Here is a 12,298-nt window from a genome sequence, read left to right as displayed (position 1 = left end):
GTATGACATTACCAAACTCATAATTTGTATCCACAACAAAACTTATTCCACTATCTAGGGTACTAGTACATCCTTTGACTTTTCTATTTCTTTTTCTTCTCTCCATATTTGTTTAAGAAAATCAAAATATAATTGTTTAAGTTTAAGAACAGAAGTTTAAGAAAATCAAAAGATTTGAGAAGAGAAAAGAATAAGGTGCGGTATTTATAGGCGTCAAAAAGTCGAACGTTGGCGAAATTGATTATAATGCCAGCGCTGGAGTCAATAACGATCGCTAGAAACTCGGTCGCTCCGTGATTTTCCCATAGTGGCACAAATGGTTTGCCATGCCACCTGGTATGCCAAACAACATTTTTTTTTGGGCATACCCATAGGAATAGGCCTTATGTATCGCTTTCCATGTAATTGTTTCACTTCTTTGCTATCAAACACATTTTTTTTTTTGTTAATGACAACCAAGGTCCTCACTGGGCTGTTGCTTTGGACTAAAGCCCACCTGATATTCAAACAAATAAACCGGCCTTTTATCTCGGTTCAGGCCCGCTCAAATTGGAATACTTTTATCTAGCCCCAAAAGAAAAAAAAAACCCAAATATATATCCCCAGCAGTGCCAGTGACCTCATTAAACGAATCGATCTAGCCATACTTCGTCTGCACAAATTTTGAAATCGCTACTTAGAAGTGATCAAACAAAACCTAAATATCTATTTAGGGTTTGCAAACTACCACTTTAAAATTACTTTACTTTCTGCTCTGCTGAAACTACAGATTTGAAGATGACTGATCCAAACCCTAAAAAGAATAATGCCGAACCTACAGAAGAAGCTTCTTTGAAAGTACCAGCAAAAGATCCTAAGAAGAAGAAGGATGAGAAGAAAGATGAAGACTTGGTTAGTAAAAACCCTAACTTTTAGTGTGTTTTTTGTTCGGATTTGAAACTTTTGATTTAACTGAATGGTTCTACTTATTTGAAATTACAGTCGGATGAAGATTTGGCTCTTAAGCAGCAATTGGAGCTTTATGTTGTGAGGGTTCAGGATCCCTCGCCTGGACTGCAGAAAATGGCCCTTGAAAGTATGAGGTATGTAGTTTTTATCAAATCTTTTTTTTTTGATATTTTTCTAGGGTTTTTATATTTGTTACAGTAGTTTCATGGCTCCCACCGAGTTCTTTTCTGAAATTGATTGAAATCTGTGTCACTATTGAGAATTTTGGGTCATGTTATTTCCTTCTGTTCTGCATCATTCTAGGTTCCAAGTTAGTGGCATATGGTGTAGTTACATGCGAAGGAAGGCTTCATTTTGTCAGTACTGCCCGGGAGTCACCTAGTCTAGTATGGGTGGTTACGCCTAATCACTAAAATATCATTGATAGAATGAACTTGCGTTTGTGCATCCTGTTTTAGAGCTGTTCAACATAGAAGTTTTAAAACCCTTTTAAGCACAGATTCTTCTCTAAGATATGTGTCACGTGTTACTTGCAAAACTCATTAGAATTCTGTGTTGAAAAAATCATACACATATATGTCTTAGTTGTTAAGGTGAAAACGCTGACGTGCTGCTTCATTTTGTCGGGATAAGCTCTATATTTCAGACGATGGACAAAACTATGGCTAAGTTAGCTTTGATGTTGATTTTATGTTTGTAACCTGCATTACATGTGATCCCAAGTGTCAGACCAGCTTGTCATAAACAACAGTACTACATTAATTGTATTTTTTTTTTGGCTCTAGTTCTTAGTCGTATTTTAAACTCTCATTCCCTTATCCTGGCTATTCAAAAATGCTCTCAATTGTTCCTATTATTTGCTCTGGTCTCTCTTTTTAATGCACCTATACTTGGTTGTTCTTTTTAGGACTGATTCTACATTTTAAACTTATTATTATTTGTAGTCCTGCCTCAACAAATCCCATAAGATTTAGCTTACAATTTATGTACCGTTTCTTTTTCTCATCTTGTAGGCAGGAGATTCGAACCTCAACTAGCTCAATGACTTCTGTGCCAAAGCCACTTAAGTTTCTCCGACCACATTATGGAACTCTAAAGACTTATTTTGCTACAATGGAAGATTCAGAACTGAAGGTACACATTTGTTGCTGTAGATTTTTAGGTATAAATATTTGCAAGAAGTCCTTAGGCTTATGTAGTTATGCTTTTTAACTTCTTCTATTTTATTTACATTTACAGAAATACCTTGCGGACATACTATCAGTTTTGGCCTTGACAATGTCAGCTGAAGGAGAACGGGTAGGCAAACTCCTTAAAGTTTCCTTTTTTAGCATTTAATCTTTGATTTCAAGTAAAATATTAACGTGACAAGAAACTTCAAATACTACAATTTTTCTTTCTTTTTACACAATTTGTGGGTTTGACCTTTTATTGTGGATATGAATATGGTACCAGAACTGAACTTGATTCCCGATGTATTCCCTCCTTATCTAGGTTGTGGAACGGAAACTCTGGTCTTTTACTCCATACCTAATATGCACATATTATTTTGTAAAAATTAAAATTAAATGGTTTCTACATTAATTTTTGGGTAGTTATTGTTCTGCTCTTCGAAGTACTATTATTATTATTTATTTTCTCTTATTTTCTTTTTGCCTGTGCAGGAGAGCCTTAAATACAGATTGTTGGGTTCAGAGGGAGATATTGGTTCGTGGGGCCATGAATATGTTAGGTAAGTATTTTGTCCCCAAAGGTCTAATTGCAGCTGGAAGCCTTTAAAACGTTTTGTGTAATGCTTAGTTGTTGTCTACAACAATTCATTTCACGTGCTTCACAAATATAACTTGTAATCATGGTGGTAGTGCTAGTAGTTTATTATATTATAAGTGGAAGTGACATGTTAAGGATTTTTGGAATGCCATGTAAATCCCGCGTCTTTTATGATATTTTGCAAGAGTATAAGATGAGCAATTGAAGAGGTGGTAGTGCTACTAGTTTATTATATTATAAGTGGAAGTGACATGTTAAGGATTTCCGGATGTCATCAATCTTTTTCACAGTTTACTAGTACAAACTGCACATGGAATGCCATGTGAATTCCGAGTCTTTTATGATAATTTGTACGAGTATAAAATGAGCAATTAAAGTGGAGGTTCTTTTAGACTACAGTTAACCCAGGTTTCTATATTATAACTTTTAAGAACTGTTTTAAGTAGATTTTTACAAATCACTCTTTACCGTGAAGGCCAACTGTCAACTTATTTGTCTAAGTTATTTTTACTTCTCTTTAAATAGTTTATCATTTCAGTTGCCACCTTTTAGCATGTAACAGATCTGATATTCTGATATTAGAACCGACATTTCGCACCTAGTAGAGCCGTTTTCAATGTAATTGTAACAGTCTAGAAGCTCACAGGATGCCGTTTTATAATGTTATATTTGAAAAACTCATATATGATCACTTACTTGTTTCTGTATTTGCAAGTATTTTCATATGAGCTTCTCGAGTCTCGTTTAGTTAATGAGTTATGTCGTCAAGCAAGTTGTTGTACGTTCTGTTGGTCAAGTTATATGTTGTCTGCTTCTCCAGTCTCAGGTCTTTTCTGCCTTTTTCGTAAGTAATTTAGCTCCTCTTCATCTAAATGTTTATATTTTTTACCAGGAACCTTGCGGGAGAAATCTCACAAGAATATGCGACGCGACAGGTTAGATGCTTGTGATGTTTAAATTGAAATTAATGCTTCTATAATGTTTAAGTCGTGGTTAGCTCAGTTTTAAAATTATAGATTTGGAACTGTTCACGAAACCATCGGTGGTAATATCTCCAACAAAATAAAAGTATAAAAGTACGCCTTGATGTTCAGTCCTACATGTTTTGTGTTGGTTAACAGTGATACGGACATTCATCTATATTCATGAAAAGACTTCCTATATAAAAGTTGTGTTGTTTTCTTCTTTCGTGCTTGTTAGTTGCTTTATTACTATTCTTGCTTCTATATAGCAGATTGAAGATGCCAAAATTGAAGATTTGATGGGGCTGGTGCAGCAAATCGTTGCCTTCCACATGAAGGTATAGTTACGTATGGTAGCTGATGATCAATTCAGAAACTGAAGATTTCTTTGATACTCTGTATTTTAATATTTCATGTGGAATTAGTTTTTGTATACTATAGCAGGCTCATTTTTATTCATTTGTTTAATGGTGTTACAGCACAATGCGGAGCCTGAAGCCGCTGATCTTCTAATGGAGGTAATCTCTTCTTTAATCCTCTCGTAGGTGTTCCTTATGTTATTTGCCAATCGGCACGAAAATAAATTTGACATGTGTTTTACTATTGTTCCAGGTTGAGGACCTTGATTTGTTAGTTGAGCATGTTGATGGTGCAAATTACAAAAGGACATGCATGTACCTAGTTAGTCTGGCCAGGTGATTTGTCTTTTAATACACTATAAGAATTCATCTGATACTATTACATGCATGCTGGAACTGTGTCGTAAGTGTTGACATGTATGCTTCCCTAAATAGCAGACATAAACCAAATTTTCTCGAAGCATTTAGAAAATTTAGGAGATAGTCTAATTGTATTGTGAATTGCTTCTTTTAGTTCTCTATGTCAACTGTCAAGTAAGATAATTAATTGTGCATGTTCTGTACAGTAGAAGAATTAAGGCACCTGAGTTTTTTGGCCGTCATTCACTTGTTTATCTTTATTTTTATCATGGAATATACTTTACTCCTTGTTATAAAATTTTGTGGACAGTCTGGAAATTTATGCTATGCTGGATATCTTATATATGTACTTCGGATATTTAAAGAATTCTTTCTCTTATTTAATTAATCAAATAGCATGCTTTTGGTGGAGGCTTAAGGTTGATTGAACTCATGATAGAAGCAGAATTGTATTTTTTTTTTCAGAAGCAAATTGTATAAAATACTGTGTGCTGCAGAATATAAAAGGTCCCATTATTGATCTTAGTTCACTCTACATGACTGGCCACATTAAGTAGTGGCGCAGTCACGCAGTGCTGTTTTTACTTGATTAGTTTTTTCTGTTTTGGTGTGTGCTGATAAGAAGTTGTTGCATATTGCAGCTACCTACCTGGACCCGATGATCTGTTGGTTCTAGAAATAGCATATGTGATCTATCTGAAGTTCGATGAGTACCCTTTGTCACTTCGGATTGCAATTGGCCTGGATAATTTGCAGGTGCAAGATCCTTACAGTTCTTCTTTTTTGTTTCTCTTAGTCTCTTATATACTTCTCATTTCGTCATTGTTATTTTTGTTTCACACTCCTGATTTTTCATACTTGGTGTTTATTCTTGCAGTATGTGAAGGATATGTTTAAATCGTGCAATGATATTCAACGGAAAAAGCAGTTCTGTTATATTCTTGCACGACATGTAAGTTAATAATTCGTTAGCATTGATTACTACTTAGTGTTTCAACTTTCTGGTGTAATATGAAAATCCAAATAGAGAACTGCCATTACTGTATACCGGGTTTCCATCGGAGGGGGAGACAGATTTGTTTGGTTACTTGTCAAATCAAGATTCTCTTTTTAAATCAAAGTTGATGTCTGACTAGGATCTGGTCCTCAGTTCCTTTTCCCGATTCAGTTGAATCTCCATCCAATTAAGTGGTCCAAAAGTCACATGATTAATCAGCTTCTTTTTAAATCTGACTTCGAAGTACAGCTAATAACATAGTATTGATATCTAATTATACATGTTAAAACCCAATTCTTTGTGCCGTCACGAATTAAGAATCTAAAGTGCCGATTTAATTCATTGTATGTATATACGAAGTACTTCACTCTTAACTGGTTGGATGACCATTTGTGCTAATCGTACTTTTATAACGCAGGGTGTTCATTTTGTGCTGGAGGAGGAAATGATTTCTGATGACGATGAAAGGGAGTCATGTCAAGAGATCTTAAACAATATGAAACTAAGTGAAGGCTATCTCAATCTTGCTCGTGACATTGAGGTCATGGAACCCAAGTCTCCTGAAGATATTTATAAGGTATTTATAAAGTGAATTGTTCCTTCTCTTTTTTCTTTAATGGTTTTTTTCCTCGTTAAACTCTGGATGTTCTTGTCTGGTTGTTCTTGTCAAAGTCAATGGTTCTTGTGAATCTGAATTTACCTTGTATTGCAATTGTTCATTTTTTTTGTTGCATATCAGTGCCTGATATGCTGTCTCTTTGTTACATCACGATCTTATTAGGGTTACATTTAGCATGTGAAATCACCTGATATTTCTTATGTTGTTGCAATGTACCATGAACTTACTGCGACAAGCAATATCATGGAAAGGAGTATCAAGTGGGTTTCTGGATATGAGACACACAATATGATGCCTGAGGAAATGTGGAGCACTTTGTTCTTTGAACAAATAAACAAACAAGTTGCTCTTTGTTTTAGGAACCAGTAGACAGTCTCATGAGCTTGTATTCTATGTATGATATGTTACAGGCTCATCGACGTGATGAATCCCATTAGTCCATAAGTTGGGAAAAAGTGTCATCATATATCTTAATTCAGATTTCCAAAAAGCTAGAGATGGATTTGACTTGTTCCATCATTTAAACAAGCTCCAGATTGAAGATCTATGAATAACACGTCTGTGCTTGTTATATTAAATCCATGATATGATGTTTTAGGATTTTTCATGTGTGACATGTAGTGACACTTTTTATATGAAATGATATGATCTGTTAGGATTGTCTGGATGAACTGCTCTTTTGATGTTACAGTTTTGGTGATAGATCTCCACTGCTCTATCCTTGTGTTGTGCTCGAGCTTTGTTACCTGTCTTTAGTTTGATCCTTACTGTGCATTTTTTTCCTGGGTGTCTGTCTTGCTTTTTAGGCGCACTTGATTGACGGCAGGGCTAGTGCTGGTGCAAGTGTTGATTCGGCCAGGCAGAATTTAGCTGCTACATTTGTGAATGCATTTGTAAATGCGGGTTTTGGTCAGGTAGGCATTTAGCAGTTGATTGTTTGTTTCTTTGTTACTGAATGTTTTTATGCATTTAGCAGTTGGTTGTTTGTTTCTTTGTTAGTTGGAGTACTTGTACTGAATATTTTTATATTTAGGATAAGTTGATGACAGTCCCTTCAGACGCTTCAAGTGGTGGTACTACAGGAGGATGGCTGTATAAGAATAAGGAACATGGCAAGGCTAGTGCAGCAGCAAGTCTGGTATGTATTTGTGCTTCTGCTTCTTTTGTAATGTTGCATCTGTTATCTGTGATTTATAACACTTCTTTTCGTGCTTGTAGGGTATGATCTTGTTATGGGATGTGGACAATGGTCTTTCACAGCTTGACAAGTACTTTCACAGCAATGACAACCACGTTATTGCTGGTGCATTGTTAGGTGTTGGAATTGTCAACTGCAGTATCAAACACGATTGCGATCCTGTGGGTATCTTTAGTGTTTTGTGTTCATATTATATGTAGGCATCACAGTAACATGCTTATGTCGTACACTTTTTTTCTCTTCAGGCAATGGCGCTTCTTTCCGACTATATAAATAAAGAAGATTCAACTGTCCGCATCGGAGCAATTATGGGGCTAGGTTTAGCATATGCAGGAACCCAAAATGAGCAGGTGCAATCTTTGAACTTCACAACGTATCAATTTGTTCTTTGTTTTGAAAGTGTTGTCATGATAACTATCTGAGTGTGATGATTACGATGTCCGAGAACAGTTATGTAGGGTTATGTAGGGAAAGGAATGAGTCTATTAGCTACATATATATGATCCTGCGTTTAAGCCATCTAGTTTGTGGCGAGCAGTTTTGCTGTCTACAACATAGAGATTCGATTAGGTGGAAGAGAATTTGATAAGTCTGTGTGCATATTTAGCAGTACAAGCAACTTCTCAATACAACAGCAACAGATGAAACACAATCACCTAGCAAGTTACTGTAGCATAATGAACCTTGTCTGACCAGTTTATCTTAGATATACGTGGAATTTGATTGTTAGATGGTGTTGCAGATCTACAAGCAATTATCTCCAATTCTGGGAGATTCAAATGCCCCACTGGATGTGATTGCATTTACTGCAATCTCTCTGGGCTTGGTCTTCGTGGGTTCGTGCCATGCGGATGTTGCACAGTCCATTATACTTGCCTTGATGGATCGTAATGAGGCTGAGCTTGGGGAGCCTCTCACTCGGCTTCTACCACTCGGACTTGGTCTTCTGTATCTCGGGAAGCAGGTAATTTGAAGTTCTAATCTCCTAATGAGTTTTAAAATTGGTGCGCTTCTACATGAACTTCTGAATATTTTTCCGTTTAATTGCTTTGGTGCTGCTTGGTGTCCAGGAGAAATTGCCATGATGCAATTTTTTTTCTTTTTGGACTTGATTCGCTATGGAGAACATCAGATTTGATCATAGACTTGAACTTTGCATTGTGCCTTTAAATTTGAAAGGCAAATAGGGCACATACCTTTCAGCACAATAAAAATGCAACAACATAGGGGTTTTTAGCTTATTTCCTATCATGTAAATTTTTCTTGGATACCAATTGGTTTTGGATCTCTTGGCATGTTGCCCACGAGGGTCAAATATGATACGACGTTGATAACAACATCTCTATGTAAAAATGAAAATGTTTCTCGTCAGTTTCTGAATCTAATATTATATTTCTTCCCAACTTTTGATGTTGGCAGGAAAATGTGGAGGCTACTGCAGAAGTTTCCAAGACATTTCATGAAAAGATAAAAAAATATTGTGATATGACCTTATTATCTTGTGCCTATGCTGGCACTGGGAATGTCCTCAAGGTTCTGTATATTGTATCTCTCTCATCTATGTAGCACTCCAAGGATTCTATTAGTTACATTAAGGATCTAATGTCTTCATTATTCGTACAGGTTCAGCATCTTCTTGGGGAATGTTCTCAACATCTTGAGAAGGGTGAGACCCATCAAGGACCTGCTGTGCTTGGAATAGCTATGGTAGCAATGGCTGAAGAACTTGGCCTTGATATGACAATTCGATCACTAGAGCACATGTTACAATATGGAGAGCAGAATATTCGTCGAGCAGTTCCATTGGCTCTTGGACTCCTCTGCATCTCAAACCCAAAGGTAGCCAATCTGTCGACAGAGACATTTTTATTTTATCTTTAGTAATTGCAAATGTGGTATCGTTGACAGGCCTCACTTCATTATATTAGTTATTTCTTAGATGATTCCAAGCGGGGGTTGTGCCATTTACGGTTGGTAGAAACTTACATGATCTACTCCTGAACCACTTCGTGTGGCTCTCTTTGTTGCAACTTGCATATTTCTTAGAAGATTGTAATTTGTTTATGATGCCATGTTCAAAGTCAAATTTTTATAATCTTAATGAGGTGACCAGCTCTGTCTTTGGAGCAACTATGCAGTTTTAGCGTCCTTGTTTCTCAGCGTGATTGATCTCTAGTTTGCTAAATTCACTTGGTATTTGTTCCCCAGGTAAATGTTATGGATACATTAAGCAGACTTAGCCATGACACGGACTCAGAAGTAGCAATGGTACGTTTGTTTTGCCGAATACATTATCCATTCTGTACTGTATTTGTATAAGTTATTTTGTCATAATTCCTTCTTGGTTTCTACAGGCAGCGACTATATCTTTGGGGTTGATAGGTGCTGGTACCAATAATGCTCGAATAGCTAGCATGCTTCGCAATCTTTCAAGTTATTATTACAAAGAAGCCAGCCTCTTGTTTTGTGTATGCTCATCCCGTGCCAGTCATTTTTTTTTCCTCTGTTTAGTTTCAATTTCAAAGTTTTAATTGTTATACACTTTTACTTCTCTTGTTTTTCTTATTATTGGATTCCGCTGCATCTGTAGGTTCGGATTGCTCAAGGTCTCGTGCATATGGGAAAGGGTTTACTTACTCTTGCTCCTCACCATTCTGAGCGGTTTCTTCTCTCCCCGTAAGTTGACATCCTTAACATGTTCATTATTACTGTCGAAGGTCTCTAGTACCGGTCTAGTTTAAGTGAAGGAATATGTGCATACTTGGAAGGGGCTGCTCAAGACTCTTTGCTCTCACCCTGTTTGACCTTTTATGAAAGATTTATAAATTAACACATGGGTTTATTTTTCACATGGGTTTATAAATTAACTCAAGAAAGCAAAATTCATAGTGTTAGGCATTTGATTGACCTAGTTCTGCTGTCAGCACAGCTCTTTTTCGACCTCGTAATTAGTTTTCCTCAAAGAGTCCTAACATTTTTGAATCTCGAGTTAGTTGTCTCAAGTGCTCAGAATGATATAGAGTAGCACATATATTTTTTACCTGAAGACTTGGGATAGTGCATGTTTTAGGTTGGAACACTAATTCAAGAGTCCAGGATTTGAGTCCAGGATTTTAGTATTGTTATTATTCTTTTTAGTTTTGTGGGCCCTGTTGTGTAGATATTAGTGAAGTTCCAATTTTCTGAGGCATGTGGTGGGTATGAGCCTTAATGTTTTGGTTTCCCTCTTCAGGACGGCACTTGCTGGATTAATCGTATTGCTCCATACTTGCCTTGACATGAAATCTCTTATTCTTGGGAAGTACCATTACGTGCTCTATTTTCTTGCTTTAGCCATGAAGGTACTACTGTCCTCTATTTTCGTTTTTTCTTTCTTTTTCTGTTAGAGGAGCTTTGGTTGGAACTTTGTTGATTGTTGTAGCTGAATTTGTTTCTCTTTTCTTCCGGTGTAATGCTTACAGCCGAGAATGTTGATGACTGTGGATGAGAATCAAAAACCTTTGTCGGTACCTGTAAGAGTTGGGCAAGCCGTGGACGTGGTTGGTCAGGCTGGTCGGCCCAAGACGATCACCGGATTTCAGACACACTCGACGCCTGTTCTTTTAGCTGCTGGTGATAGAGCAGAGCTCGCTACAGACAAGTAAAGATACCTCTGAATTTTCACATAAAGTTTTGAAGTAGAAATCGCTTGCTAATATAACTGGTGCTTTTGTTTAGGTACGTTCCCCTTTCACCCATTCTTGAAGGATTTGTCGTGCTTAGAGAAAACCCAGATTACCAGGAGGACAATTAGACCAATTTTAAGCACTTGTGACTGGGAGAAGCTCGATTCTGGAGATGGGTTGCTGCTACACTACTGTGTGAAAATGGTTATGATGCCTAGTGATTCATGGTGACCACAGCTCCTGCAGACGAAATGATAGACAACCAAGTTCCCTTAGAAAAAGTTGTTCCTGGAAAGATGGGGCAAGAAACTCATGTGGGTTTATAGTTATTTCGTGTAAAATCTTCTATGAGATCAATTTAATTTGGAGTTGCCACAGTTTTGTATTTAAACAGTGAAGGGTAGTGATTATTATCCTATTTGTGATGTCTGTTTCAATGTTCTATTACTTTTTTTTCTTCGAAAATCCTCTCATCCCATGCACATGCAATTAAATAGACAACTCGTAGGCTATCGACTAGTGCTGAAGATTACGCCAGAGCTAATTCACCATACACAAATTTTATTCTCTCTTTTCTACCAAGCATTACAATTTATTTATGCCCCTGATCTCTGCCTCATTTCTTACCCAAAGTATCCTTTTTTCGCAATTCTTTTTACAGTCTGGTGCTATTCTGGTGCACTAGACTGTACGAAGCCTGGATATTAGATGCAACATGGAAGAATTACCACCGTCTGGCTTGCTGTCACATGTCCATTTAATCGCCTAAAATTTTCATGGGATGCCTAAAATTTTCATGGGACATGACCGACAATGATTGTGGTTCAGTGAATCATCTTCATCCACAATCACTCAGCCTTGCATACTTGCATCAAAGTACGCATCTGCCTTCACTCATAAGGCATTGCACAACGGAAGTCTTTTCTTCTTTCTCTCTAACTCTTCATGTCCCCATAAACATAAGAGGTTCTGCCATGCATCAAACCAATTGATCAACTCACACAAATCAGCAACATGATGAACACAAAGATTACTGCAACAACCCATTTTATTGCACTAAAGGAAGATTACACAACCCGTCCATCACATGGACCAAACAGGCCATTCACCCTCTTGGTGAATGCCTAACTCTCTCTACAAAATCAGTGGTTCTTCTCTAATTGAACAACACTAACATTATTGATTCCTAAGTGGTAGGCTTTTAAGAGTGTAAGAAAATAAGACAATGAAGAAGCCTACTTGTTAACCGCAAGTGCACAGTGTCGATTGTATACAGGGCAAATACGGGTCATTTCCACAGGGACTTGGGTGTGAGTTGAAGCTTTCCTAAGCTAAGCTAGTTCTCTAAGCTAAGCAGTGGCAGTGAACTAATGAATCAATGATTGTGACAGTGGCAGTGATAGTGACAGTGGAAGTTAAA

General features: G+C 37.0%; 1 protein-coding gene across 2 annotated transcripts; it reads left to right on the top strand.

Moving 5' to 3' along the window:
• Nucleotides 1–614: 614 nt before the first annotated feature.
• On the top strand, nucleotides 615–11,327 carry LOC113309256 (26S proteasome non-ATPase regulatory subunit 2 homolog A-like). 2 transcript variants are annotated; one of them, XM_026557674.1, is made up of 25 exons: nucleotides 615–891; nucleotides 982–1,082; nucleotides 1,962–2,082; nucleotides 2,188–2,247; nucleotides 2,613–2,680; nucleotides 3,611–3,653; nucleotides 3,950–4,018; nucleotides 4,160–4,198; nucleotides 4,293–4,375; nucleotides 5,041–5,155; nucleotides 5,277–5,351; nucleotides 5,815–5,973; nucleotides 6,822–6,929; nucleotides 7,049–7,153; nucleotides 7,234–7,374; nucleotides 7,459–7,563; nucleotides 7,956–8,177; nucleotides 8,633–8,746; nucleotides 8,837–9,052; nucleotides 9,422–9,481; nucleotides 9,568–9,681; nucleotides 9,804–9,889; nucleotides 10,446–10,554; nucleotides 10,675–10,853; nucleotides 10,931–11,327. In XM_026557674.1, exons 1-25 carry the CDS (start codon nucleotides 778–780, stop codon nucleotides 11,004–11,006), a joined length of 2,682 nt encoding a protein of 893 aa, XP_026413459.1. In that variant the 5' UTR covers nucleotides 615–777; the 3' UTR covers nucleotides 11,007–11,327. The 2 variants fall into 2 exon arrangements, with proteins under 2 accessions (XP_026413459.1, XP_026413460.1); XM_026557675.1 differs by having other exon boundaries at nucleotides 3,953–4,018; nucleotides 10,931–11,322.
• The last annotated feature ends 971 nt before the right edge of the window (nucleotides 11,328–12,298 follow it).

The sequence above is a fragment of the Papaver somniferum genome, chromosome 9, assembly GCF_003573695.1.
Source record: "Papaver somniferum cultivar HN1 chromosome 9, ASM357369v1, whole genome shotgun sequence".
Taxonomy (NCBI): Eukaryota; Viridiplantae; Streptophyta; class Magnoliopsida; order Ranunculales; family Papaveraceae; genus Papaver; species Papaver somniferum.
Note: the sequence above shows the minus strand (reverse complement) of the source record. Positions and strands in the feature narration are given on the sequence as shown.

Bases quoted from the DNA above. Each gene is read 5' to 3' on its own strand.
- LOC113309256 (XM_026557674.1), top strand. From the start codon at position 778: ATGACTGATCCAAACCCTAAAAAGAATAATGCCGAACCTACAGAAGAA. The intron at 4,376-5,040 runs GTGATTTGTCTT...TGCATATTGCAG, and splicing joins TACCTAGTTAGTCTGGCCAG to CTACCTACCTGGACCCGATG. The intron at 9,482-9,567 runs GTACGTTTGTTT...TGGTTTCTACAG, and splicing joins CGGACTCAGAAGTAGCAATG to GCAGCGACTATATCTTTGGG.